General features: G+C 36.0%; 2 protein-coding genes across 6 annotated transcripts in view; one reads left to right on the top strand and one right to left on the bottom strand.

Annotated features, from left to right (window-relative positions):
* si:ch211-135n15.2 (uncharacterized protein LOC557207 homolog) overlaps positions 1–4,289 on the bottom strand; it is a 9,377-nt gene extending 5,088 nt beyond the window's left edge. The window contains exons 1-7 of one of the 3 annotated variants that reach the window (XM_059568396.1): positions 4,161–4,289; positions 3,483–3,598; positions 3,315–3,398; positions 3,180–3,236; positions 3,016–3,096; positions 2,803–2,898; positions 680–1,204 (exon numbers count right to left, since the gene is read on the bottom strand). In XM_059568396.1, coding sequence (XP_059424379.1) covers positions 680–1,204; positions 2,803–2,898; positions 3,016–3,096; positions 3,180–3,236; positions 3,315–3,398; positions 3,483–3,587 — 948 coding nt within the window. In that variant the 5' untranslated portion in view covers positions 3,588–3,598; positions 4,161–4,289. Of the gene's footprint in view, positions 1–679; positions 1,205–2,802; positions 2,899–3,015; positions 3,097–3,179; positions 3,237–3,314; positions 3,399–3,482; positions 3,621–4,160 lie in introns of those variants that run through there. The other 2 variants (XM_059568395.1, XM_059568397.1) reach the window with 2 other exon arrangements.
* Positions 4,290–6,771: 2,482 nt separating this feature from the next.
* slc4a7 (solute carrier family 4 member 7) overlaps positions 6,772–27,747 on the top strand; it is a 50,212-nt gene continuing 29,236 nt past the window's right edge. For 2 of the 3 annotated variants that reach the window (XM_059568334.1, XM_059568332.1), the window contains exon 1: positions 6,773–6,923. In XM_059568334.1, the coding sequence (XP_059424317.1) occupies positions 6,879–6,923 (45 nt within the window). In that variant the 5' untranslated portion in view covers positions 6,773–6,878. Of the gene's footprint in view, positions 6,924–27,747 lie in introns of all 3 variants that reach the window. The other variant, XM_059568333.1, reaches the window with a different exon arrangement.

Below are 27,747 nucleotides of genomic sequence, written 5' to 3'. Positions count from 1 at the left end.
ATCAATACAATATACTGGACTGTCCATTGTATAAGGGCAGACCTGTCACATAAAATAATGCAGTTTCTGTAATTTCAGCTGATGATAGTGTTTTTTTTGTCATTGTGTTATGATTGACTAAATGTTCCTGTTGGAAGAGAACATGTGTTAGTGTTTTGAATAATTATTTGATTTTGAAACATGTTTGCAGTGTTTTGGTAGACATAGTGTATTGTGTTAGTGTATTATTGTATTTTGAAAATTAGATTTGGAGTTTAGTTTACAATGTGTGATTTTGAGCATGAAATTAACCGTTTTGCCAATTGTGTGTTTTAGGTGTGTTGGTGTGTTAAGAGTTTAGGAAATTTGTTAAATGTATTGAAAAATCTGTCATAGCGATTGTAAAAAACTGTAAATCCAATATAATCTCTTAATGTTAGTTTCTGTGACATGTCAATTATAACAGAATTTCAAACTCAAATTTAAGGTTATACAAACAATGAAAAAATGTTTTTACAGTTGTGAACTTGTGCACTTATAAGGAATGTGTATGAGGTAACACAAATGAATGCTGAAAATATGGAGCCGTCACAATGTTTTAAGAGTGTGTATTTATCCAGAAAGTAAGGAGCTTGACAAATTCTCGGTTGGAAAAAAGCAACTGATTTCTTCAACAGGCTAGAAATAGCTTCTTAATTACCTAATAGTTCACTGAAGGTGCAGAAGGACATGGATTGTAGCTTGGTGGAGGACTTGCATCATAGTTCGGTGGAGGTACTGAAGGACTTTGATCATAGTTTGGTGGAGGTACTGAAGGACTTTGATCATAGTTTGGTGGAGGTACTGAAGGACTTTGATCATAGTTTGGTGGAGGTACTGAAGGACTTTGATCATAGTTTGGTGGAGGTACTGAAGCACTTTGATCATAGTTTGGTGGAGGTACTGAAGGACTTTGATCATAGATTGGTGGAGGTACTGAAGGACTTTGATCATAGATTGGGGGAGGTGCAGAAGGACTTGGATGGTCGTTTGGTGGCTGTGCTGAAGAACTTGGGTTGTAGTTTGCTGGATGGTAATTTGGTGGAGGTGCAAGAGGACTTGGAAGGTATTTTGGTTGATGCTCTAAAGGACTCAGATCAGGTGCAAAAGGGCCCGGTTGCACAATATTGTTGTCAGTCATATAAGGCACATCTCGGATTATGTAACTGACTGCAACATGTCTTGACTTAAAAAGAGACAGAGAACACAACAATAATAGGACATCATTATTGTGTTGCATTCATTATTGCATGTAAATTTAAAGGGGATGTATAGTGACACCTAGTGCCAGTTAATTAACCAAATCAGAATGGATAGGCAAATTAGGTAGCTTCTGTCAAAAATGCAGTAACATAATCATAAAGATGAGAAATAAAAATGGCCTCTTTCTGTGTGAATGAAAGTGGTAATATGTTTCCACATTTCCACATTTAGAAATAAATTATAAAAAAATTGATTGTGGCTAACTAGTTATAATTCGTTTTGAAATAAACAACCTCTTATTTAATTGTTGGTTGAATCAGTGGCTTCTTAAGAGTATAAAACAATCATTAAATGTCACTGTTTTTATGGATTTTGGGAGTTTTTGTAAGCTAATTTGAATACAGTTTTTTACAGACGCTAGGACACATTTCCCAATACTTATGTCACTTTTGCAAAACTCTTCACACAGTGAGCACAACAGAAGTCTATTTGGGCTAAACTGAGGATCGATTATCATTGCTTTGGCACAAAATGCATTCAATGACTACATCTCTCAAATTTCATGAATTATTTGCTCACTCAGACACAACAACTGCCAAAACTCTTTGTACGTACAAGTCAATTTGCACATGCTTACATACTGTTTTCAAAACTGTTAAACTTATGTTCAAAACAATAACATAATACAAAACTGAATAAGACAGCGATTTGCTACATTTCTACAGTCATATTTGAATGAAATATATTTTAAATCTTAAAATTAAATGCTATAATAACAATTGGACAATTAGTAGATTAGCATTACTATTGTATCTGTATCAGTGGATGGTGTGTATACAATTTCTTCTATTTTGGAATTACTCAGTGCAAAAAAATAAAAATAAATAAACAACATAAAATATTGACGGATTCTGCATCATGTCTGATTCATTCAAGTAACATATATTGCAGTGAATTATAAACAGAGATGTGTCCTTGTTTTACACAAGAAAACATTGTATAATGCTACATGTTGTTAGTGTTTTTTAGGTCATTGTTTTGTGGTAGACAAAGTGTGTTTGTCGGCTGTCAACCTTTGCTAGTGTTCTGGAAGAATGAGTTGATTTGAGACCTGAATAAAGTGTTTTGGTAGTTGTAGTGCATTTTGAATGTGAAATTAACTGCTTTGCCAAGTTGAAAGTTGGTTAGGAGAACTGTGTGAAGAGTTTTGCAAAAGTGACCTAAGTATTGAGAAATGTGTCCTAGCGCCTGTAAAAAAAACTGTAATTGAAAAATATCTTTCAAAAGAAGAGCTAAGGCAGACTTTGCTTTATCCCATGTCATAAGAAGGCTTATAACATGTTATATTAGAATAATATATAATTATAATATAATATATAGCATGAACATGTGTACCACATTTATTTATTTATTTAGAGTGAAAGAGCCAGTCCTTATTTTTTTTTCTCATTATGTGTTCCATAAAGAAAAATATGGGTTTGCAATGGCATGAGGCTTAGTGAATAATGACAAAAGTATATATATAGAGATTTTTTTTTTTTTTTAAGTTTTAAGTAAGATCTTTGAACTGAATCTTTTTACCTTCATCCTGCAGCAATCACAGGAAGACGATGCAACTATAACAGAGATGATGAAGACCAGAGCATCACAGAAAACCAAGAGAATTAGAGTCACACCCTGAGTGAGTACACAGTCATTAGACATTATAACCTAAAAACACATTTTATTATTAGTTATAAATATATGATATGTTTTAATTTAGTAAGAATGAAGGCAGGACATACAGACACTTACATCACTGTCAAGACAGTGAAATGGGATGGAGATAGCAGCTGCTATGGCATTGAAACAGTTTAGAAATTGTGAGAATCTGACCTGAAATGGGAACAATGGGGAAATTTTAATACATTATAATCTAATAAAATGTTAAATAATGTTTATTAGATATGAGGACCCACCCAACATGTGTTACGTGTACATGCAGCTGACACCGTCACAGATCCGGTAAAAATTGACTGCAGTGCAGATAATGAATATTATTCAGCATATTTTCAATGCACAATGCTGTTATGATGTTGACATTAATTACTTACAATTAAACATGACCAGAGGAGATATAAAAATCCTGTCCAGATTGCTAAGATTAACATCGTTATACCTATTGATATTTCCAAAACCTGTAAGACATAAAACAAGACAGCATCTGTTTCCTCATTCCCCTCAAAAAAAAAAAACATTACTTCAAGTGTGTCAGTTTTTACCCCCAGAATCTTTGGCCTGATCTTCAGGAATTTAGACACCACACGTTGGTCAAAAGGTGACACTGACTGCTGCAGAAAGCTGGTAATATCATCACGTCTAGGCATCTTTAAATGCACTGAAAGAAATATGTGTTGGTACTTGGAAACTTTTTTTGGTACTTGGAACTTTTTTAGTTACAAACTGTAAACTGTAAAAAACTGATACTCATGTACTCCGTTATCAGTTCCAATTTTTGAACCCTGTACAGAAGTTAAAAGCATGCTTTTCTTTTTACTATCAACCAAAAAGAAGAGGAACCAACATTGTCACAGCTGAAAATCAGGTTTTACTGGAAGAGTAGTTTAGACAAAATATGACAAGGTAAGCAAACAGTGCTGGCAGTCACAGCGGATTTAGAGTTTGAGGGTTTTTTTTCTTTTAAGGAGAAGTCAAAATTTTCTGGTGATCCAAACCAAATTCAGAATAATGTACACTTGACCCTGCCTGTCACAACATATAAGATCTTCATGAACTTATAAAACAAGAAAAACAACACATTATATTTTTGCAATAACCACACTAAGTACACAATGAACAGATAAGGATTTATACAGGATAGTTAGCAAACATTTAGTTCTAACTGCTTGTTCCAGCTTTTACCTAACCCACAAACACAGACAGCTTAGCAGAATACTTACACTAAGTAATATTTTTTCAGCTCCCAAATTAAAATCCATGTAGAATGTGAAGATATGGTACTTATGAATAATTATACAGGCTATGTGTCAGGAGTCATTTTCTTTTTGTTTTTCCTAGTAAGAAGTCTTTTAGCTCAGACTGAAAGACTCCGCCTCCACAAAATATGAAGAGAATTGTTTTTAAACGTCACACTGTTTTAAGATGCAAACTTTGCATTATACTTATTATACATAATACTTGTTGATCTTAAGGCTTTTAGAGTCAATAGTAAACTTAAAGGATTTTAAAAGCATTATTTGTTTATTATTTGTTATTAGTATGGCACCAGAAAGCAATCATCAAGTCTATCCTTCACACCCTGCTGTGTCAGCATGGCCGAGTGGTTGAGGTGTCAGACTCAACTGACCTCTGAAAGGAGGTCATGGGTTTGAATCCCACTTCTGACATTATGTTTTTGTAGTGACAGGACTAGACATACCAGCTTTAGTTTAGAATGTAAGTAAACGATAAGGCCACTTTAACATCAGGATGTGTAAGACCAATGTGGAAAATATCTCAGATAGTCCTGTTCCAGTCTGGTGAGGAGTATATTGTGGTCACAGGTATCAAATGCAGCACTGAGATCAATACAAATGCTAGCATCAGAATTTAAGTGAATATTATATTAATCAGTGATGTCTCTGTGCTGTAATTTATTTGGAAACCAGATCAGAAGTTGTCTAAATAGTCATTTGAGTCAATTGAAAACCTAATACATTGTTCATTTTGATTGGTCTATAGAAGTTCAAAACTGAGTTATTGAGGTTGCTTTTCTTTAGAAGAGGCCTAACAACTCCAATTTTTAAAGACCTTGGATAAATGCCAGACAGAAGTGAGTTATTTACTTTAACTAGGTCAGATTCCAGACAATTAAACACACTTAAAGTAGGATGTGGCTAAAGTGTTAAGACAGAAGATAGACGTTTGTAGTCAGTGGCCTCAAAGTTAGCCATAGTGGCTATAATAATCAGTAATATTAGTGGCTATGCATAGTTGTGCAAATATACTATTATATGCTCCCTACATAAGTTAAAATATGCTTTTTTTTTACTGTCAACTAAAAGGAAGAGGAAACAAACCTTACTGTGTGCATTCTCACATCTGAAAATCAGGATTTACTGGAAGAGTTGCTCAGACGGTATTGACAGCTGATTCATCATGATTTTTTTCAATGCAACTTAAAAGGACAACATAATATAATGGCACAGGAGATGACACTATTTTTATACAAAAGTTTGCAATGGTATTTTTTGCAATACAATACAATACTCCGCCTTCACAAAATATGAAGAGAATACTTCTTAAACATCACATGTAAACACTGGGTGAATTCCAGTTATACAGATAGGATTTTACAGAACAAATATCATAATTGCTGGCTGTTTTTTAGAGAGTCTTGCTGATATTGAGGAATGTTGAGTCAAAGGGATCAACTCAAAAAAGTTAGCACGGCACATTATGCAATTGAGGAAGCAAAGATCATTTTTATTGAGGTCCCAGCTTTAGTTTCAGAATAAATAATTAACACGATTAAATAAGTGATAAATAAGTGATTCAACATTATAATGTAAATGTATTTTTTTAAAAATAAAATCAAATACAAATAAATAAATAAAATAAATACAACACAGGGAGCCTAATTTAAATGCCTTTATTTAAATTATAATCATTCAAAATAACTAAATAATTAAATGTTGCAACAGAGCACTTCTCAACCACTAGGGGGTCCTGCAGTACAAGGATAAAAATGCATTCTCAGTTGGCTTGACATCAGTTACAGTACGTGTCTGGTGAAATAATAATGGAAATAATTAAATATATAATCATGTCGATATCAGCCATAACGTGAAACAAAGAAATTACTATTCCATTTAAAATATTCAAATATTTAAAAATTAAAATCTGTCTTTTTAGGATGTCTTTCTTTTTTTTTTTTGTATTTTTCATAATCAGGGATATTAGTATGCATAGTTTTTATTTAATAAAACAAAACTTTTATCTATTAATCCATCAATAACGATAAAAAAGAAATACATTTTTATATACTTTGGGACAAGAACACTAGCATCTGAGCCATGTTTTATTAGGATGAAATTTAAATAATGATCTGATTAGCATAATGCAATAACGTTTTTAAATGAAAGTTATTTTTTAAAATTAAAGCCATATTGTGTCTCTGAGTTTGCTAGGAGTCAAGGCAGTAGCCAAGTTAGTATGTAAAGGTTAACGAACCCTGCTGTAACCCTGCTTGGGTTGTTGAGAGGCTGTATAGTTTCTGACATCTCTTTTCTTCAACACATTACCCCGCATAATGCGTCTTTCAAAACTTTCAGTTTTCCACGCACACGCTCATCCTCACCACGAGGGGTTCTTTCTTTTCCCCAGTGGATTTTGCAGGCCAACCAATAGTCAATCAACTCTTCCTCTTGTCATTAATATTCATATACTACCGTCGTTCCGGCGACGTGATTGGCTACAAAAAAGCCGGTCGCTCGAGAGTGAACGGATAAATTCACATGTCAATTCTCCAAAAAGGGCGGGATTTGACAAGCCCAGATATATGTAAAAATACCATTCACACGCTCTCAGTGGCTGTGACACGAGCGAAGGGGCTTTTCGAAATATCATATTCAAATCAGTCTCCGGCGAGGAACGGAAGAAGTGCACATTTTGAACAAATGGAGGAAGATAGCGCTGAACAGATGAAACCCCTCCTGACCACAGTAAGCATAAAGTTGTTTTCTCCTCAGATTTGAGTTGTTGCGGGAGTCTGGAGCGTTTCTTCGTGCGTTCATTTCAAAGAAAGGAAAGGGACAGGGATGAGGGAAATGGATGCGGACTGGCTTAAAGCATCACTTCCTCGGGGTTGTTAACGACCCAGGAGCATCCACGTCGTCTTAGTGCACTTTAGAGGTGTTTGTTTTAAGGTTGTATGGCAGTGGAATTGTACTTTCATTGTTTTGGGGTGAGCACGCTTCTGCCAGGAAGTGTCGTTTAGATCATTGCGTCACAATAACGGTGAAAGACGAGCCCAGTTCACTGTGAATCTCTCTCTCTCTGGCACGAAATATACACGTTATAACTTTTGTTTAATGTTTTATTGTCTTTCCACAAAAGACAGTTCTTTTTTTGATAAAATATACTAACATTAAAGCATGAGTTGGGTGTATATTGTGTCTGTATGCATTTAGATTTTAGCTGACAACAGAAAAAACAGAAACTGTGTCCACAGTTTGTAACTGTCACGTTACCGTTATATTTACCTTTTTTAAAATGACGTTCTATTCTATAAATTTAAATAAAGAAGTCATAATGACATCCTTTCAGGATATGAAAGCTTTACATAGAAGTCCACTCAATTTTATAATATATTTTGGTGAGTGAGAGACTATCTTGAAATGTCAGCTTAGTTAACATGAATTTGTATAGTAAACTATTGATTATTCTCTCTCTCTCTTGCTATTATTATTAACATAAGTATGTATGATAAAGTGTGCTCTTTCCTCTGTCCATCTCTTTTATACCCCAGAAGCTTAATTTCCATGTAGACATAATGACTTCAGTAAATATTTCCTTCCCTTAACAAATCATTTGCGGTGTCTTAATGCTCTTTCAATGATTGTGTATATTTACATAAAAACAGTACTATATCATCTACGAGTAACAATAATCGGAACAACTATTAATATTACAACACTTAATATATGCTTAACCTTAAGGATAAATTAATTATTTATTAATTATAATTATTATAATTGTTTTGTTTACATTCAAGTTAGCAGGGTGAATATTGTTACTTTTGATTTATCTTTTCAAAGTAGAACATATGGGCTTGTGTTTTCATATAAACAGTAACCAGTGGGTCCTTGCTATGCTGTTTATCCCCCTACAGACAATGCATTACCGATACAGAAGTATGGTGTGGTTAATATTAGCAAAACCTCAAGATAACAATCTCTGTCTTGCTACTTTCTACTCTCTTTCCACAATTGCGAGTTTGTTTATGGAAGCTTATTTTTGCCACGGAATAGAAAATACAAAAGGTAATTCTGAGAAAGAAAGAATTTTGAGATGTAAACTCACAATTGTGAGATATAAGCTAAGAATTGTGGAATATAAATTTGAAATCTGAGAAGAAAAGTCAGTATTGTGATTTTATATGTCACAATACTGTGATATATAATACAAAAAAGAGGTCAGGTTTTTTGCCTTTATTTTTTTTTATAACTCAGAATTGTGAGATGTTAACTCGGACTTCTGAGAGAAAAAGTCAGAATTGTGTGATTTAAATTTAGAATTTGGAAAAAGTCGTAATTGTTACATATAAACTTGCAGTTCTGAAAAAAGTCACAGATACCATGTTTATTTCTTTTTATTCTATTTTTATTCCATGGAAAAATAAGCTTACAAGCATACATGTTGGTGCAGGTACACTGAATTGTATTTTTATATATTTTGTTTTTACAAATTTTCCTATTACAGTTTTTTTCAATCGCTAACAAGCACTTAACCATACTTCAGATACTTTTTCTAAACTCTTAACACAGACTCACACCTACAAAACACAATTGGCCAAATGGATAATTTTCTTCTCAAAAACACATTTTGTTAAATATATACTAAATCTTCATTTCAAAATAGAACACATCTTTCTCTGCACACACTAACTTTACCAAAACACTGGAAATCTGACTCAAAATTAAATTATTCTGTCAAAGAATAACACTTGTTTTCACCTCACAAGGTACATGTAGTCAATCAAAGTACACCAGGTTTCAAAATACTGGCTATTGTTGACATTACAAAAACTGCATAGACTTTTAGGTTTTAGTTTCACAGGTATTTGCATGCAAAACATGCAATCCACCGTTTTACACTATATTTCTTGGTTAGGTACTGTATGTCCAAATGTACAGTAATGTTCACATTCAAAAGCATTCCAGTAAAAAGCAAATTTTTTTCCTTTACTGTTTACTGCAGGAGGTACAGTAAAAACAACGGTATGATAGAACAGAAAAGGTTTTACAGTATTGCTTACAGTGAACAAAATATCCATGAAACACATAAGCGCATTCTGAACAAAAAAAACAACAGCAAAAAGCCCAGATAAAAAGGGGGGGAACTAAAAAAAAAAAAAAAAACCCCAGGCACAAAATTACTGCATCTAATCTCTGCGATCTTCAGGGTTAGGCCACATGTTTTCATCAACATCACATCTGATATTAGGCGATGCACCTGGGATAAAACCGCTTGGCATGTCGGATCCACCCTTGGCAATCATGAATGGTGATGTCCCTGCAGCCAGCATCCATGGCTTCAAGGAGGGACATCTGGTCATGTGGCTGATGGTCATAAACCTTCCACCTCCATGCAGAAAAGAACTCCTCTATGGGGTTGAGGAAAGGTGAATAGGGTGGAAGGAAGACACATGTCAGTCTTGGGTGGACTTCAAACCATGTTGTTTTTGCTTGCGAATGATGGAAAGCCACATTGTCCCAGGTAATTACAAAGGTCCTCATGTTTTCACCCTCCTGATCCTGCTCTGGAACCAGGCGCTGGTGGAGATCATTGAGAAAGGCAAGGAGGCGCTCGGTATTATAGGGTCCAACCTGACATCTGTGAAGGAGTAATCCTGCATTTGCAATTGCTGCACACATGGTAATGTTTGCCCCTCTCTGTCCTGGCACATCAACTGTGGCCCTTTTCTCAATTACATTTCGTCCACGTCGACGCCTTTTGGCCAGATTGAATCCGGCCTCATCTATGTATATGAATTCATGAGGGGCCTGGTTGGCCTCCAATTCCATAACTCTCTGAAACAAAGTTTATGTAAATCATGTCATTACTATATACCATACTGTACTGATAACCTATTACTGTAAAGGTTACCTACTTGCAAAGTTCAAAGCTTATAGAACTGGACATCGAATTGAATATACACTATACCTGGACATATTGTTGTCGTAGCTCCTTGACTCTCTCACTGTTCCTCTCAAAGGGAACAGTGTAGAGCTGCTTCATCCGCACTCTGTGTTTGGACAATGTCCGCGTAATCGCTGTGAGGCTGATGCTATCGATATTGTCAAATATCTCATGGTCCTCTACAATTCTAGTTTGAATTTCATGCAGTTTTATTGCATTATTTGCAACAACCATTTCTACAATGGCAAGCTCTTGATCATTATTTAGGAGCTTTCCTCTTCCCCCAGAGGGTGGAAGACGTTGCATTCTTTAGAGGGACAAAAAATTCGACATATGCATTACTGTATGACCTTATTGACATGTCAAGTGAGAACAGAAACAATCCATGTAAAATGCAATACTTACCTGTTGGTTTGTTGAAAGATGCGTATAATGGAGGCAACTGTTGACAAATTGGGCTGCACTCTTTCACCAGCCTAGTGAAAGACCATGGTTGATTACATGGTCAATGATAGTGGCACAAATTTCATTACTGACTACTGTTCTTGCAGCCCTTGGAATGCCACCACCACGCATTCTTATACCTCTACCTTGCCCTCTCCTTGGCCCTGCTCCTCTCACTGCTCCTGCACCTCTCCCTGCACCTCTCCCTGCACCTCTCCCTGCTCCTCTCACTGCTCCTGCACCTCTCCCTGCAGCTCTCAATGCTCCTGCACCTCTCACTGCTCCTGCACCTCTCCCTGCATCTCTCACTGTTCCTGCACCTCTCCCTGCACCTCTCACTGCTCCTGCACCTCTCCATGCACCTCTCACTGCTCCTGATCCTCTCCCTGCACCTCTCACTGCTCCTGCACCTCTCCCTGCACCTCTCACTGCTCCTGCACCTCTCCATGCACCTCTCACTGCTCCTGCTCCTCTCCCTGCACTTCTCACTGCTCCTGCACCTCTCCCTGCACCTCTCACTGCTCCTGCAACTCTCCAAGTACCTCTCACTGCTCCTGCACCTCTCCCTGCACCTCTCACTGCTCCTGCACCTCTCCATGCACCTCTCACTGCTCCTGCACTTCTCCCTGCTCCTCTCACTGCTCCTGCACCTCTCCCTGCATCTCTCACTGCTCCTGCACCTCTCCCTGCACCTCTCACTGCTCCTGCACCTCTCCCTGCACCTCTCACTGCTCCTGCACCTCTCCCTGCACCTCTCACTGCTCCTGCACCTCTCCCTGCAGCTCTCAATGCTCCTGCACCTCTCACTGCTCCTGCACCTCTCCCTGCATCTCTCACTGTTCCTGCACCTCTCCCTGCACCTCTCACTGCTCCTGCACCTCTCCCTGCACCTCTCACTGCTCCTGCACCTCTCCCTGCACCTCTCACTGCTCCTGCACCTCTCTCTGCTCCTCTCACTGCTCCTGCACCTCTCCCTGCACCTCTCACTGCTCCTGCACCTTTCCCTGCACCTCTCACTGCTCCTGCACCTCTCCCTGCACCTCTCACTGCTCCTGCACCTCTCCCTGCACCTCTCACTGCTCCTGCACCTCTCCCTGCACCTCTCCTTGCACCTCTCACTGTTCCTGCACCTCTCACTGCTCCTGCACCTCTCCCTGCACCTCTCACTGCTCCTGCACCTCTCCCTGCACCTCTCACTGTTTCTGCACCTCTCCCTGCACCTCTCACTGCTCCTGCACCTCTCTCTGCACCTCTCACTGCTCCTGCACCTCTCCCTGCATCTCTCACTAGCCGCATTTCCAATGTCGGGCCAGTGGAGCCAGGGCTTAAAGCTAATAGTCCCGAGCCAGTAGCACGAGGCCAGAATAGCACAGGGTTTCCACAGTCAGGGCCTGAAGCTCTGCTGTGCATCACTAAAACACTCCCTTTACACGCCTCTCAGGAACAACGTCATGCAACCCCATCATTTCACCAACAAAGGGAAGTTATCAGAAAACTAATAAGAAATAAATCACTTGAACATGCGCGATCACACAGGAACATGATAAAAGTGGCCGTTTGTTTGCATGCTTTGTTAAATATTAAAATTCAAAAGCATCGATGTTTTAACTATAGAATAAGAGATACATTGATCATAATGATTTAATTTATCAGGACTCAAAATTAATCACACATAAATACATTTCTATTTTATTTATTTATTTTTAACGCTTATGAAAATAGCCTGCTTATTCAGTCAAGCTTGTTTATGTTTATTTGTAGCCACAGCCTATACGTCACATTTAGAATGAATGATAATATCTCTATTTTTATAAAAGCTCCCGAAAAGCTCTTTCTGCCTTGTTTAGGTGATTATAATCCACATCGGATCAAGTTATTTCAAACACTCGCTGCTGACTGAAAGTGAGTTTTGAGCTTGACTTATTTAATAAAGTGTTTAATGCTGGTGTTATAGCTGTTATCTTTCTGAAATGATCCGCAGCGCAGACTCTCTATTTTTATAAAAGCTCCCGAACAAAAATCATTATTATATTTTGATGATATGCTACGTGGAGCTAAACTCTCGAGACGAGACTTATAACAGATAAAATATGTTAAATAAATACACAATTGTGATAGAGAATAAGAAGCTGACGTCTGATCTCTCCTGGTTGCATTTACCATGTTTACTATGGTAACATTATTAATGTTTAGCGTGCATAATCTTTTACATCGCTTATAAAGATTTCTGCCTTGTTAAGTGATTATAATCTACATCGGATCAAGTTATTTCAAACACTCGCTGCTGAGTAAGAGTGATTTTTGAACTCAACTGATTTTAAAAAGTCTTTAATGCTAAAGTTATATAGCTGTTATCTTTCTGTAATGATCTGCAGCGCTGAGCTCTCCAGACGCGGAGAAACTCCGCCTTTGTTCATAACCCCTCCTCTAGCCCCAGCTGGCCCGCTTTGGCCCAAGGTTTTCGTCGGGCCAAAAAACCCTGGCCATTGGCCCCGAGGAAGCCCCAGCGAGGCACGATAAAGCCCCGAAAGTGACAGTGGAAACGCGACTGGCCCTGGCACGCACTAGCACGACCGGTTTAAGGTCGCCAGTGGAAACACGGCTACTGGGCCTGCTCTTCTCCTTCTTTTTCTGTTTCTGTTTCCAAAAACATCACTCCTCAAAGTCCTCCTTTTATTGTATAAGTGTCAATATAATAGATAAAAATAACCCCTGCCACTGAGTCTAAGCCAGACTGGAATCAGTTGTGGTTGGCCCAATTTACACAACATAAATCAGCTGTGTGTCAATTAATCAATTGTTTGTTTATTATCAGCTAAGATATATTGTTTTTTAACTGATATCATTGCAGAAGCAGAGGTTTTTATACTGTATCTAAGGTTTGGAATATTATTTTTGCTATTGTGGGATGTTGTGTGTTAACATTTGTAATTACTACAAAAACAATCCATAATTTTGTTGGGAGGTATAGCTTGTCTGTTAAGAAAATGTAAGCATTGTGGAAATATGTTCAATGACTCCATATTGTGTGAAAACAACATGAAATGTGTGAATGGTATTGCCTCAATAGACATGCTGTGCTAATTGTGTTTAGAGTTTTGAAAATGTGACAACTGCTTGGACAAACGCTTGTTAGTGACTGAAAAAAACTGTAATTACGAAGACATGGCCATGGCTAACATTGAATTAAACATGAAATTTGGAAGCAGAAAAGTGAAATTTTCTTATAAAACCTAATCTATTAATCTTTGATTTATTTACAGCTTACACAACAGTGTATGTTGTGAATATTATGTAATGCTGTTTAAGGTCCAAATGGCAAATCTGAGTCTAAGACTGGAATCCAGATGAGGAAATGGCTGTGGGTTATTGCATAATTATGTATATTGTTTAGATGTCACTAAACAAAGTTAGCTTTCTATTTATCTAAAAATGTTGCAAATGGCTAGTTCCTGTTGCGTAACAAAGAGCCTTGTTGTGATTTTCACCTGTACTTCACTGCTATTCATCACTCAGGTGTCTTCAGGATGATGATGGTCCTCTGTTCTCTGCCGTCACTCTGTCTGGATATTGGTAATGAGAGATAGATTTCATGGTTTGTTGAGTGTACGGTATCGTAACGTTACTGCACTGGTACAGATGGAAGATTAGACAGGAAGTTTGTCATTGTTCTCTGGCTAGAGGATCAGCAGCTCTCAGGGGTGCTGGGACCCAGCAGACAATGCTGTTGATAAAGCCACAGAGGGAACAGCCGAAAGCTCAGCAGGTTTGGAGTAGTCGGGGACAGTAGTATGAGGTTCTGTGACCTGTCAGCATGCAGTAGTCAACACAGTTGCTCTGCTACAACTAATTCCCAACAGGTATTTCTGGTCCCATTTGTTGACAACTGTTGAGAGTGATTCTTTGAAAATGCAATTCATTTACTCCATATTGATCAGGCGTTATGTTGACACAATATGTGCGTTAACTAGGCCTGGAGGTAACTGGAAAAATTCAGTTAGAGGGAGAATATGCAGAATGGATTAAATGGAGATTAGAGTACTGCAGTTTTATTTGTACAAAGTTTATTATGTCACCCAAATAGTTAAAGAGGTCATATGATGTGATTTAAATTTTTCCTTTCTCTTTGAAATGTTACAAGCTCTTGATACATGAAGAAGATCTATGAAGTTGCAGACTTTGAGACTAAAGTCTCAAATCCGAAGAGGTGTTCTTTATAAAAGTTAAGAGTCAACCACGCCCTCCTAAAATGGTTCATTATAACACACCCCCATATGTCTACGTCACAATGTGGGAAGATTTGCATATCACCGCCCAAATGTTCACGCAAAGAAAGAAAGCTATTTAAAAACAGAAACTGTGTCCACAGTTTGTAACTGTTACCTTTTTAAAATGACGTTCTATTATTTTAAATAAAGAAGTCATTATGACATCCTTTCAGGATATGAACACTTGACATTGAAGTCCACTCATTTTTATCATTTATTTTGGTGAGTGGGAGACTATCTTGAAATGTCAGCTTAGTTAACATGAATTTGTATAGTAAACTATTGATTATTCTCTCGCTCTTGCTATTATTAATTACATAAGTATTTATGAGTAAGTGTGCTCTTTCCTTTGTCCCTCTCTTTTATTCCCCAGAAGCTTAATTTCCATGTAGACATAATGACTTCAGTAAATATTTCCTTCCCTTAACAAATAATTTGCGCTGTCAATAGATATTAATAGCCTTAATAGGCTTTCAATGCTTGTGTATATTTACATAAGAACAGTACTATATCATCTACAAGTAACAATAATCACAACAACTATTAATATTACAACACTTAATATATGCTTAACCTTAAGGATGAATTAATTTTTTTTTCATCTTAGAACTGTTTTATTTACATTCAAGTTAGTAGGGTGAATATTGTTACTTTTGATTTATCTTTTCAAAGCATAGCTTTTATTCTTGCTGTTGCTGCCGCCGCCAATTTGTGGAGATGCTGTGTGTTTCGTTGTGAAAGCAAAACTACTTTGTAGTTTCTTAGTTCTACTTAGCATGTTAAAGCATTTATTTTGTTTTTTGTGCATTTAAAATATATTTTATTAATCTTGGGGTTGTTCACCAGTGCAAAATCTGTTTGCTTATTATTAGATAAGTATTGGTATTAGCATTATCTTAATCTATTTTATGTTTTTGTGATCTTATCAGAGAAAATGATTTACAAAAGTGTATGCTACCTCAGGATTGCATTCCATGCATGCATTCATAGCTGCAAATATTTAATAAATAAGCACAGAATGTGTGTGATTTTTATAAATGACAAAATATCTGATTACATTTAAAAACAGCCAAAGCATTTCTTCAGAGGTGGCTTTTAAAGTACATGTTTTGCATCATAAAATATTTTGTTAATCTTAGATGAGGGGTTGAGACTGTTGAGCAGTGCAAAGTCTGTTTGCCAATTCTTAATATTAGTGTTTATGTTTAATGTTTAATGTTTATGTTTTTATAAGATAATCTGAGAAAGTCTTTTAGATTAGTAAATGTTACATCAGTATTGTATTCATAAATAGCTGAATTAGATTTACAATGCTTATGGTGTAACGGGCCAGGGCGCAACCAAATAAGGAAAAGATTTTCCCATGCAAACTCACTGGCTTGTGTATGAATGTCATTCAGCATTATTACACACTCCTTTAACACACTGCTTCATCCATAAAGCTACTACAGTAAATAATGAAAACATCAGAAATTTAAGATTAGAAAATCACAGGTCAGACTGTGCTCACACACACATTAAAAATAAATAAGCACAGTAAAATCTGGCAATTTCTACAGACATCTCTCTTTCAATCAAAATCAGAAAAATCACCCAGCCCTACAATTAATAATATTCACTTAATATGAATGAGTGAATTCTTGAAGCATCCACATTTTCTTTCAGACAATCCAACTAATAATGGTTTATTTTATTTGATTATTCTTTGTGTAAACCCTCTCCATTCATATAGATTGCATAGCTTCTCAGATTTAATTACAGGTATTAACAGCTTCGCTGGCTGAATGACCACAAAGGTTACTCTGTTGTCAGGGGCAACAGGTATGCGTTCTTCCTTTTCATGAGCATAGTATCAGTGTGCTTGCCTACTACATGCTTGTGTACATGAAACTTATTACTATTAGTGCTTTTATGGAAAGAAATTTAAATTATTTCTTCTCTCTAACATTTTTGCCACCTTCATTTAGCTAGCTTACAGGTATAGTTCACCCAAAAATGAAAATTGTCATCAAAACTCACCTTCAAGTTGTATGAGTTTATTTCTTCTGTTGAGTACAAAAGATCATCATTTTAAGAATGTTGATAACCAAACAGTTGCTGGTAGCCATTGTAGGGCCCTATGATTTCGTCAATGTGAAAACATGGACAGAATTTTAAGTTTCTTTTGAGAAAACATTTCATCATATCATATACCGAAACCTAAGGATCTTCACAGCAAACTGTCAAAATAAAGTTTGGTTTAACTTGAAGAAACTGTTACAGAAAAATAATACTTAATGCAAAAATTATAGATAAAACATAATTTTAGCCGAACAAATATAAACATACAGTAAACATGGTATTTCTGAAAAAATAAATAAATAAAAGAATTTTTTTTTTCTATAAAATCAATTAATTAGAGATGCTTTTGATTATAAAAAATTTAACAAAACCAGAAAATTGAATTTGGTAAAAACATTACATTTTTTATTATTATTTTTTATTTTAATAATTACTGTTAAATATTGTAAGTTTCATGAGTATTTTCAATTAGACATAATTTTTAATTAATACATTTTTTTAACCATTAAAACAGTCTAGAAAATTAAATGAAGAAAAAAAAAATTTGAATCCAGGAAAATTTTAATGGGGAAAAACGGAATTTGAAAAAAGAAAAGGATTTTGTAGGGCCCTACCATTGACTTCCATTGTATGAAAATGTAGAAGTCAGTGGCTACCAGCATCTGTTTAATTGGCAACATTCTTCTTCTTTTGTGTTCAACATTCATTATACAGGTTTGAAACAACATAGGGCCTTTCGCACTGCAGGAACCTTTTCATAGTACCAGAACTAATTGTGGAACTACCCACTTTTGCCTATTTTCGATTTTTAGTACTGGACTGCCTTTTTCGAGAACCAAATTAGCTTCTACTCCGGAGCAGGTTCTAACCAGCACAACTGGTTCTAAACATGATGTAAGTAGACATTGATTGGCCAGACGCATTCAAAAACACCCTCACCCGCCATGATTCAAAATACAGTGTAAACATACTGTAAACATTGTGTCAACTTATTTCGCAAGTATGATGAACAGCGATAGATGGACGGACGCTGAAGAGCAGGCTGTTGTAGCAAATGTAGTACTGCCATTTGTCATTGGATATTCTTAACCCTTAAAGACCTAGAACATTTTTGGGGCGCCTGACACACCTGCACTTTTATTTGTTTTTCAGACCTATTCTAGCAGTCAGCATCAAGTGACATATATCATTATAAACAGGAGGACTTACAGTTTAAGTTTAACTAATTTAAAGTCTCAATTTTACTATCGTTTTCTCAAAGAACTAATGAAATTATAGAATTTTTTAGAAAAATGCAAGCAACAATTGGGTGTTTTTTACTGTGTACTCAAACAGAAACTCCTAAAGTTTGGATATTTTTCTTTAGAAAGTTGTGTCTGGGTATTTTACACTTCCAAAATAAAATTTTGTTTAGATATACCATTCCCCAAGCAATTTATAGTCATTTATTACAATATTGTTATCTGCGCTTTTAAGTAAAAAAAACAGGCCTATTTCGTTAACTAACAATAGAGATGTGTCCAAAATCATTTTAATGAGTAAGGCCTAAAAAAAAAAAAAGTTTGGTTCCGGTTGGTTGTCAGTTGAGGTCATTGGTCGGTAGGGATTTATTATTTTTTTTTATTTATTTATTTTTTCTCCAGTGGCAGTTTTACACACACACACGCACGCTGATTTTAAATGTGTGTACCGGTACTTTTACGACAGTGATTCTGTATTCCCGTTTAAAGTCTGTTGTTGCCATAGACACGCAAAACGCACACACACACACAAAAAGCCTTCGCGGGAGTTTGACAGGCGATCTCATAGTAGATTAACATGGAGGATTTGAACTTGAACAACGGAGTGTACAGACATCTTTTTGTAGTCAAACAACATTCTTTGTTATGTTCATTTATGTGGTTTATTTGATTTTGATGCTATAAATTAACTAGAAGCAAGAGACGATCAGCAGTGTTGGGAAGGTTACTTTGGAAATGTAATAGGTTACAGATTACAAGTTACCCTATTTAAAATGTAATAGTAGTGTAACTTTTTTAATTACTTTAATAAAGTAATTTAACTAATTACTTTTGAGTACATTTTGATTACTTTTATAAATTTCTAATGAATGTTAATTTGCAACTGTTAATCATCTTCAACCATTTTACACCATGCAGGTTTAACCTTACAGTAGTGCTCAATACTGTCAGACTTTCACCATCCTTCATCACTTGAATTAAGATGATCAATTTTGAACAAATCCACCACACAATCAGACTTTAGTACTGCCTTTTACTTAGAGATTGATCTGAAGTTCAAAGCAGATTTAAAATCAAAAGAAATAGTTTATAGATACTGTTTTTGAAACCAAATCTTTGCATAACTACAGGCATCTAACTGCATCTAACAATGGTTTGGGGAAAAATAGTTAATAAAAAAAATAAAAGCATATACATCAACTCAAATACGGTTATCTAATAAGCATGTGTCCTATTTTGTGTACTAAACTCCTGAAACATTGGTGTCTTTCTGAAACACTGCTGTCACTGTTGTATATGATATGATGATAGTTTCTCAAAATAAGTAAAAAATGCTCATGAAGTGACTGTTCTAGAGATTAATTTCCATGAGGGGCAGACTGGGAAAAAAATAGGCTGGGAAATCTCACACTCATACACCCACAACCCATTCTGAAACATAGAAAACCCTATTTTTTTTTTGGACCTGACATCAAAAAGATTTGAATCCTTAGGTTGGGGGACTTGCAACGTAATTAAGAGTTCTCTCCTGAACTGCACCTTCACTTCCATTATCCATCCATCTCTCTCATGACTTTAATACTGAAGATTTTTATTTGACTTTTACCATGTTTTGTAAGTGCAATTTTGTTTTTTTGGCAAATGAATTACCACTTGTATTTATTTTTACTACAAATTCCATAGTTAAACCACGGTTAGTGCCATACCATAGGCTACATTAATTTTCCTAAGGGTTGTGTTTTTGTATCCACTAGCTCCCCCTAAACCTATGATAAAATATGAGGATTTGTCTGCTAACTTACTACTGTAACATTACAAAAGATAATAATGACGTCGTTTATACAGTATTTTGAGTGATTGCAAGCAATGTGCTGCTGCTGCTTGACTAAGTAAACAAAGACAAAACTACATTAGCATATTTACAGATGAAACTGACCTGCACCTGAAACCTGAACAGAAGTGTCGCTTCTCTGCTCCAGCTGTGCGCTTACACAGTTCACTCCGGTCTCTCTCTCTCGCATTGATTACTCGGAGTCTGATCCAAACCGTTCGGCGGAGGCGCAGAGAACGCGCGAGCCCAATCATTCCCAGTCACGACTAACCGATTCATGATTTATTAGAGATTTAATTATCGAATGGCGGATTCGGAAATAATCGCTTTAGTATATTCGGCCTGCAATTATACAATAACTATATTAAAGTAGAAGTCCAAATCGTCTGCCAGGCCACCGGGAATAGTCCCGGTTCTCCCGATGTCCAGTCAGCGCCTGATTTCCACAGACACGCAGAACGTGCAGGATTCATATTCAGTCTTTTTGCGGGTTAATATTCACAGACATCAGTCCATATCGGGTTTTGATTCAAGTGTACTGACCTACTTTTGATTTATTCATCCAAAATGTGGCATATTGCGTCCGCGTTATAGGCTGAATTCCATTTTTTATTACTCGATTCTACGAATGTGTTTTCCATGTCTCGGAGATTATGGGCCATATGTCTTAGTGCAATTTGGGAAAGAAATAAGCTGTATGTGGATGTGTGTAAATATTCAAATGTAATCCTCTTTGTAATCGTTACAATTTTCATAAGTAACTAATTTAATTACTCATTTTTTCTTAGTAACTGTAACTGATTACTGTTACATTTATTTTGTAATTAAATTACATAACACCGTTACATGTAACTAGTTACTCCCCAACACTGACGATCAGTTAGTTTTAACTGATGATCTAACTTACAGCGATCTGTTCGACACATTCAAGAGCCACAAAACGGTATTTATTGTTTACATTTCTTTAAAAAATGACCACATTTGAAAGGTGAAATAACCAAATGAGACTTTGTTTCATATTAAAAGTAAGCTGGTAATGTTAATGTCCTGTCTGTCAGCATGTTGTCAGTGCCCTCTCTGTTCCGTGATATATTGTTGACTCCCCCCGTGTTTCTCTTAATGTTACGATTTCCAAACCTTAAGTTATAGCTCACTTTAGGAATTGACAGTTAAAGGGTTTTGATGCAATACTTAATGGTTTTTTACGGATTACTTAAGTGTAAAACAGCATTTAAAGGAAACTGTAATTTAATTAACGATGTGTGAAAGACCGTTCTTCCCCAGTCTCATAAAATAAATTTGGGTCGCACATAAATTGACAGGGTCGGTCGGAAACCGGAACCAAACAATTTTTTTTTTAGGCCTAAAGAAAATGGAAAGCTTGTTATTTGATAAAAAAACCAAACAAAACCAGTTTTTTTGCTTCTTCTGAGAAATATATTTTCAATCTGAGTATGAACAATAAACTCAAACTATTCATCATATAAACAATTGCACAAATTGTCTTCAATAATACAGTGCAAATGATTCACAAACTACACAAAATAAGTGAGAAATATTCAGAGTGCAACAATTTTCTGCAAACTATCTTTATGAACTATATATTTATATAATTATTTAAACATAACAGACATTATATAAATGAGAGATCCGCTGCCAGTAATCTGCGTCAGAATCGATTTTACCGGGACATCGCCTAGCGACCCAATGTAGAAATCCCAGTTTCATCCTTGGTTTTGATTTGTTTTATGTCAAAGTTCTCTGTCGTGTGTTTTTTTTTTTGTGCTTTTTCAGAGAGTTTTCTCATGCAAATGTGTTAGTTTGTGTTTGTATCCATGCACTCGCGACAGACTTCACTTTCACTTTGTGTTCGTTCATATTTCAAAAGCAATATGTTAAGTAGTAGTTCAAAAGACTACGTACGTATTGGTTGAATATGGTACAGTTTGAATCAATCTGGGCTCGGGGTGGGACTACGCATCAACAATCACTTCTGTTTGGCTCAGAGGAACGAAAGCATTGGTTTCTTCTGAAGAATCAATGTTGTCAAAATGTGATGACGTAATCACGTGCACTACGGCGCCTCTGAATATCCAAATGAGATAAATATCTCAGAATACGGATATCTCAGAAACGTGGAGAATCTCTGCTTTACATCACTTTTTAAAGCATTCAGATTGGATTAGTGGTTCAAAGGTTATTAAATATTAAAAAACAACAGTTATTTTTAGCCGCGGGTGGCTGTCTCGGTCTTTGAGAGTTAATCCTCCTTTCCGTTTTTTTAGTTGCTTTATGTATACGTCAACATTCCATGTTCATTATTGTGAAACCCGCAAGACACAACAAAAGCACAGCTCTGATCACAGCATTCTCCATCCTCCTGTTGTTAAAGTTGTTCTTCTTTGTTAACGTTGTTGAACGCCGCGCACAAATGACATTGCTGTCCACCGGCTTACGTCACGTGCTAGTACACACTGTTGGTGCGAATGCAACCCTTTAAATGGTTCTGGGAAATAGTTCACGCAAAATTGTCCCAGTACTTTAGTACTGTACATTTAGCTCTGGAACTAAAGCGGTGCGAAAGGCCCTCATGAGGATGAGTAAATGATGGCAGGACTTTTGAGTGAACTATCCCTTTAAGGTGCTGAGTTTTTAAAGACAATGCAATGATGACTAAGTGCAATGAAATGGTGAGTAAGGGGAATTTCAATTAGTCTAGTAAGCAATCTGATTTAGGGCTGTAGCTATCGAATATTTTAGTAATCGAGTATTCTACAAAAAATTCCATCGATTAATCGAGTAATTATCGAGTAAAATGTGTTTTTGCTTAATTAAAGTGCAATATTAATTATGCAAGATAAAATAAGACTCCTGGGTCTCTTAAAGTGAACAACTAAGTTTCCTTTTTTAGAAAAAATATATTTTTATTTTTTAAATGCATAGAATGCAATGCATACATCAAAAATAAACATTTAATTATTACCCATTGTTTCTCTGTCTGTATTTGTACTGTGAACAATGACAATAAAGATGAATTAAGTGCATTTAAGTGCCATTCAGTTGGGGTTTTAAATAAAGCATTTTCTGAGATGCACATTAAACATTAAAAACATAAAACATTAATTTAATTTATCTTTTAATTATTGAAAATTAACTTAACTTTTTGGTAAACAAAGGGGATTTACTATAAAAAATAAAACATGGAAGAAATGTTGTGTGATTAAACCTTAAAAAAAATTGTGATTTTTTTTTTTTTAGTAGTAGGCTATGTACATTCTGCTGAACAATAGTCTTTAACCGGACTTTTATTTTGACGGGTTGACGTACCTTTACAGCTCTGTGTAGTGATGTGAGGCTAGTTTTACTCAAATCAAATGGTCAAATGCTCATGAAGTGACTGTCAGAGAAGTTAAAGTTCCTAATCTGATTTTATATTTGGTACTTGTCACACATTTGCTTGCAGTGATGTAACTTCCAATATACTTTACACTGTAAGCGATGCTACAAAAATAGAACACCCCATAATAATCAAAAAGACGTAGACACCATGTAAATAAGATATTCATTGTGCAGTGTAGACAGATTCATTGATTATAATGTGATTATCCTAACTTTAGTAGTAGCCTATGATATTGCTTTTTATTTCAAACCCTGAATGTCCTTTAACACCTCAGGGCAATGGCACGCTGTACCGGCAGCTTCCCAACATTCAGGCAATGTATAGCTCCAGTGCTGTTGGAACCCAAGCGCTCACTCCTGCTCGTGGAAAAACACATGCACGCTCACAATAACACACCCTGATACTCGGATATAAATAACACTTTATGTTTAGGTCTTTGCAACCAGGAGTGAGACCCGTCCGACATCAGCAAGAGAAGCGTGCACTGGCAGCATCTTGCAGGATTCTCTCTCACTTCTGCTTCCTAGTCAGTGTGACAGATGCTTTAGCTCCTGATCTTGGTAGAAGCAGACTGCTGCTTTAAGAAAGTGTGTGGAGACTTCCTCTTCCACAGATCCTGATTGTAGCTTGTCACTACTTTTTGCCTCAGGTTGACCTTTGATTGTTTCTCACCGTTAGCTCTAGTAGCAGACTGTTTTAATGAGCTGGCTGAATGATCAATATTTCTGGATCTTATCATTTAAGCTCTTGGAGTCTTAAGTGTTGTCTGATTTTCTCCAAGTGACAAAGTTTTAAAGTCCCTCCCCGGGTCTGTGAATGATGCAGGACTTCTGGGGAGACATTGTGAATCTGAGGACCACCAGAGGAGCTACAATATTCTCGGTATGTTTTTGGGCTCACTGTCTGACCTAATTCAGTTTTTCTTGATGTTGGAGCATGATTCAGATTAGAGATGTTCATTTTAACCGGTTAACCGTCAACCAACCGTTAAGAATTTTGACCGATTAATACAATCAGTTAAACTGTTTAAAAAGTCATTTATTTATTTATTTTCAGTAATTTATACAAATATTTAAAAAGCTTTGCTCCATTGTTAAAATAGCCTATTAATAATTCGCATTTTATTATTTAATTCAGAAATAGGCCTAATGCCGAGACGAAATGTTTACAAACATTATGATAAACACTGTAAACATAGCTATGCTATTATAGTTCCCCTCACTCCACAACAAATCCTTTCAGTTAACAGTAGCCTGTTTAAAAAAAGAACAAAAATAAAAAATAGCCTATAAGAAATTATAGCAACATAAACAACAAACCAAAATGAAATAATTTAGGCCAAAACTAAACTGAAACCAACGTTGGGTCTCTCATTCGACACAAAATAACATTTTTCTGTGTTCGCGATGTATTTGAATGGCAAATTATTTATTTTAGCCTACTTCAGTCGGATTCCAATATCCACGTAAAACCGAATGTTTTGCATAACGTCATGACGGTATGGTGATGACACTTAACATGACTTTATTACATATTTAAACTGAGCAGTGTATTTTTCTTTTTCCATATGTTTGACTGACTGTATTTTATTATGATAATGAACAGGCTGCATCGTCAAAGTAATAAAGCATGCAGGGCCAGTGCAATCACTCGATTTTTTTTTTTTTTTCCTTCTGACAGTGGAAGCAACTTCTCGTTTTAGTCATAAAGATAATTGGAATTTTAAATGGTTTGCCTTTATTTGGGTACATTCCAAATAAAAACAAATTTTTGTGCATAAAATAAGTCTAAAGAAAAATAGTATGCCGCTTTCTGACGTCTGGTTTCCTCTTGCGCAACACAAAAATGAACCGAAACTCTGCATTTTTCATCAATTTTCGTAATTTATTATTCAAGTAAAAATATATTTCTCGTATAGGACTATTTATTCGCTATTTATAGCCTAGCTTTATTATGTTTTTCTTCGCTCGCAGAAGCACTGCAGGTGCGTGATGTGATATGAAGACCATGTGAATCCTCATGTTCTGTTGTTTGTTGCTTTTTGCGCATGTAAAATGATTCCCCGGGAATATAATGTTAGTATTTTTAACGGGTCACAGACACTGATCCTTTCTAATTTAATTATATTCTAATTTAAATAATAATAATATAATGTTGCTTAAAGGTTAACAAGTATCGGTTCTCGGTTAGGGAAAATCACTGAAATGAACATCCCTAATTCAGGTTCTACGGAGCTCATTGAATATCCTTTGGATTGGTGTTAGTTTTTCCTCGTCATGTTATGTTTCAAAACATTGACTTGGGAGTTGTGAACACATTATAGTGTATTTAGTGTGAAATTTAATTTACACAAGTGAAATCTGGTGTTTTTTCATTGAAAAGAGGCAACGCGTGTCAGTGGTCACAACTCAAGACACCTTATCTGTAACGTGTCGTGACGGTTTTAAACTCTAAATCCACATTGTACCCTTTAGTGTGTTTTGCCCTTTGGGTGATATCTGATGCCATGGCACTCAGGAATGCTTGGACAGAGTCCCGTGGCAGGACAGGGGACTCTGTCTTTTTTGTTTTTAAATACACAGGACTATCTGTAAATGTACTGGAAGAGTACATACTTATCTCACATCTCACTGCGCATAGTCTAGCTATATGTATATATATTTATACCATGGTCTGCCTAAATACGTGATTCTGATTGGCTGGCAGGTATATGCATTAGCCTACGTGAGAAAATTGACAACAGGCTGTTGAATTATTAGAAAAATAATGCACACCCAAGGTGATGATGCGGCCAAGATGCAAAGCCAATCAAAATCAAGTATTTAGACAGACATCGATCAGATGATTTCAAGGCTTTCAAGTCAAAGGTTTTTTTTTAAACACTGTTGTGAGTAGGATTCATTTATTACGCATCTCATCCAAAGCCTCTGTTGCTAATTCCAAAAAGTAACGAGGCTTGAACTGTTGATAACTGCAATTATAATAATGCAGTTAATAAGTTATTAGAGAGAGAGTCTGTGTGTCTCTCATCAATACCTGTCTGGACTGGAACTACTTTCGCCGTCTGCTTCCCTGAAAATAATTGCACACCTTCGTCAAGCATTTTTCAGCCTGTAGTATAAAATCATTTAATGCACAGGTAGTTCTTAGTTAGTTTAATCACTTTTCTTTATTAATGTGCTGCTTTAATTGATGCACACAAACACACTCATCTTTTGCACACAGAGATCTGAGATTGCGCTGCACTCATACAGAAACATCCTGGAACATAACTTTGATACTGAATTGCTACACTATATTTCTAAGCAACAAGGAGGTAAAATGCTGTTTTTGAAGTAACTAAACTAACAGTTGCGTTGTGTGTAGAGATGTGCACATATGGAGAAAATTCACACATGCAACTGTCATTGCCCAGATAAGAACAGTTTTCTTATCCACAGTGTAGTCAATTCAATATTACTGAATATTAAGCTCTCAGAGATACAATGATGATCCAGTTCTTGTAAGGTTTAAAAAAAGATGAATGTCCATGTGGACATTTTGCAGGTCTTGTCTCTGTTGTGATATACCACTTACAGGTATTTAACCTCATGGATGTTTCTGGACATGTGGCAGCCCTGGTACGATTGTACCACATTTTCTCACGTCATGATTGCCAATGTATTCTGCAAATGTCAGCTGGTTATGGCTTGATTTTATTATTACCCCGTGCTCCTTTTGAGTGAGCTGAATGTGTCATGAAATAGTTTCGGGGTAAGAATAGCTGTGAATGTGATCTGACTATAGTTACATCATCCATGTCACGCAGCTGCCCACAGGACATAGTTGCATCTATTGTTTGGTTTATAGTTCTGAGCTGGAATGTGCAACAATAGCCAAATAGTCATTCAACATCCAACTAGTTGATTAATTGTTCTAAATTATTTTTTATGTAATAGTTTAGATATACTTTAACATATTAACATACTGACATCATTCTGTGCATTAGGTATTAGACTGTTTGCAAGGATTTCTTTCTTAGAAAAAGTCATGAAATGAAAAGTCAGCATATATTTACAATTGCATCGGATACAATCATGCTCACATTCATTCATTTTAAGCAAATGTTCCCTTTTAGGTAATTTGTTCCTATTACTTATAACACAGTCCTGATTAGTTAACTAGTTGTTCAGACATTCAGAATCATGCAAACACTGCTGCTGGGGTGTAAAAATCCATAAATTGCTTTTTGGTATGCAGGATTCGTTTGTATCATCAAAATACTCATATATTCAAGGCACTCAAGTAGTGTAAAATTTTTTAAAAGCCTTTATTCATATGACTTTAAAATTTAAAACTACACCTTTGTGCACCGGCAAATTGCAGCTAAGGGTCGTTTCA

This window comes from Carassius carassius, chromosome 15 (genome assembly GCF_963082965.1).
Source record: "Carassius carassius chromosome 15, fCarCar2.1, whole genome shotgun sequence".
Lineage (NCBI taxonomy): Eukaryota > Metazoa > Chordata > Actinopteri > Cypriniformes > Cyprinidae > Carassius > Carassius carassius.
This window is presented reverse-complemented; position numbering and strand designations above follow the sequence as displayed.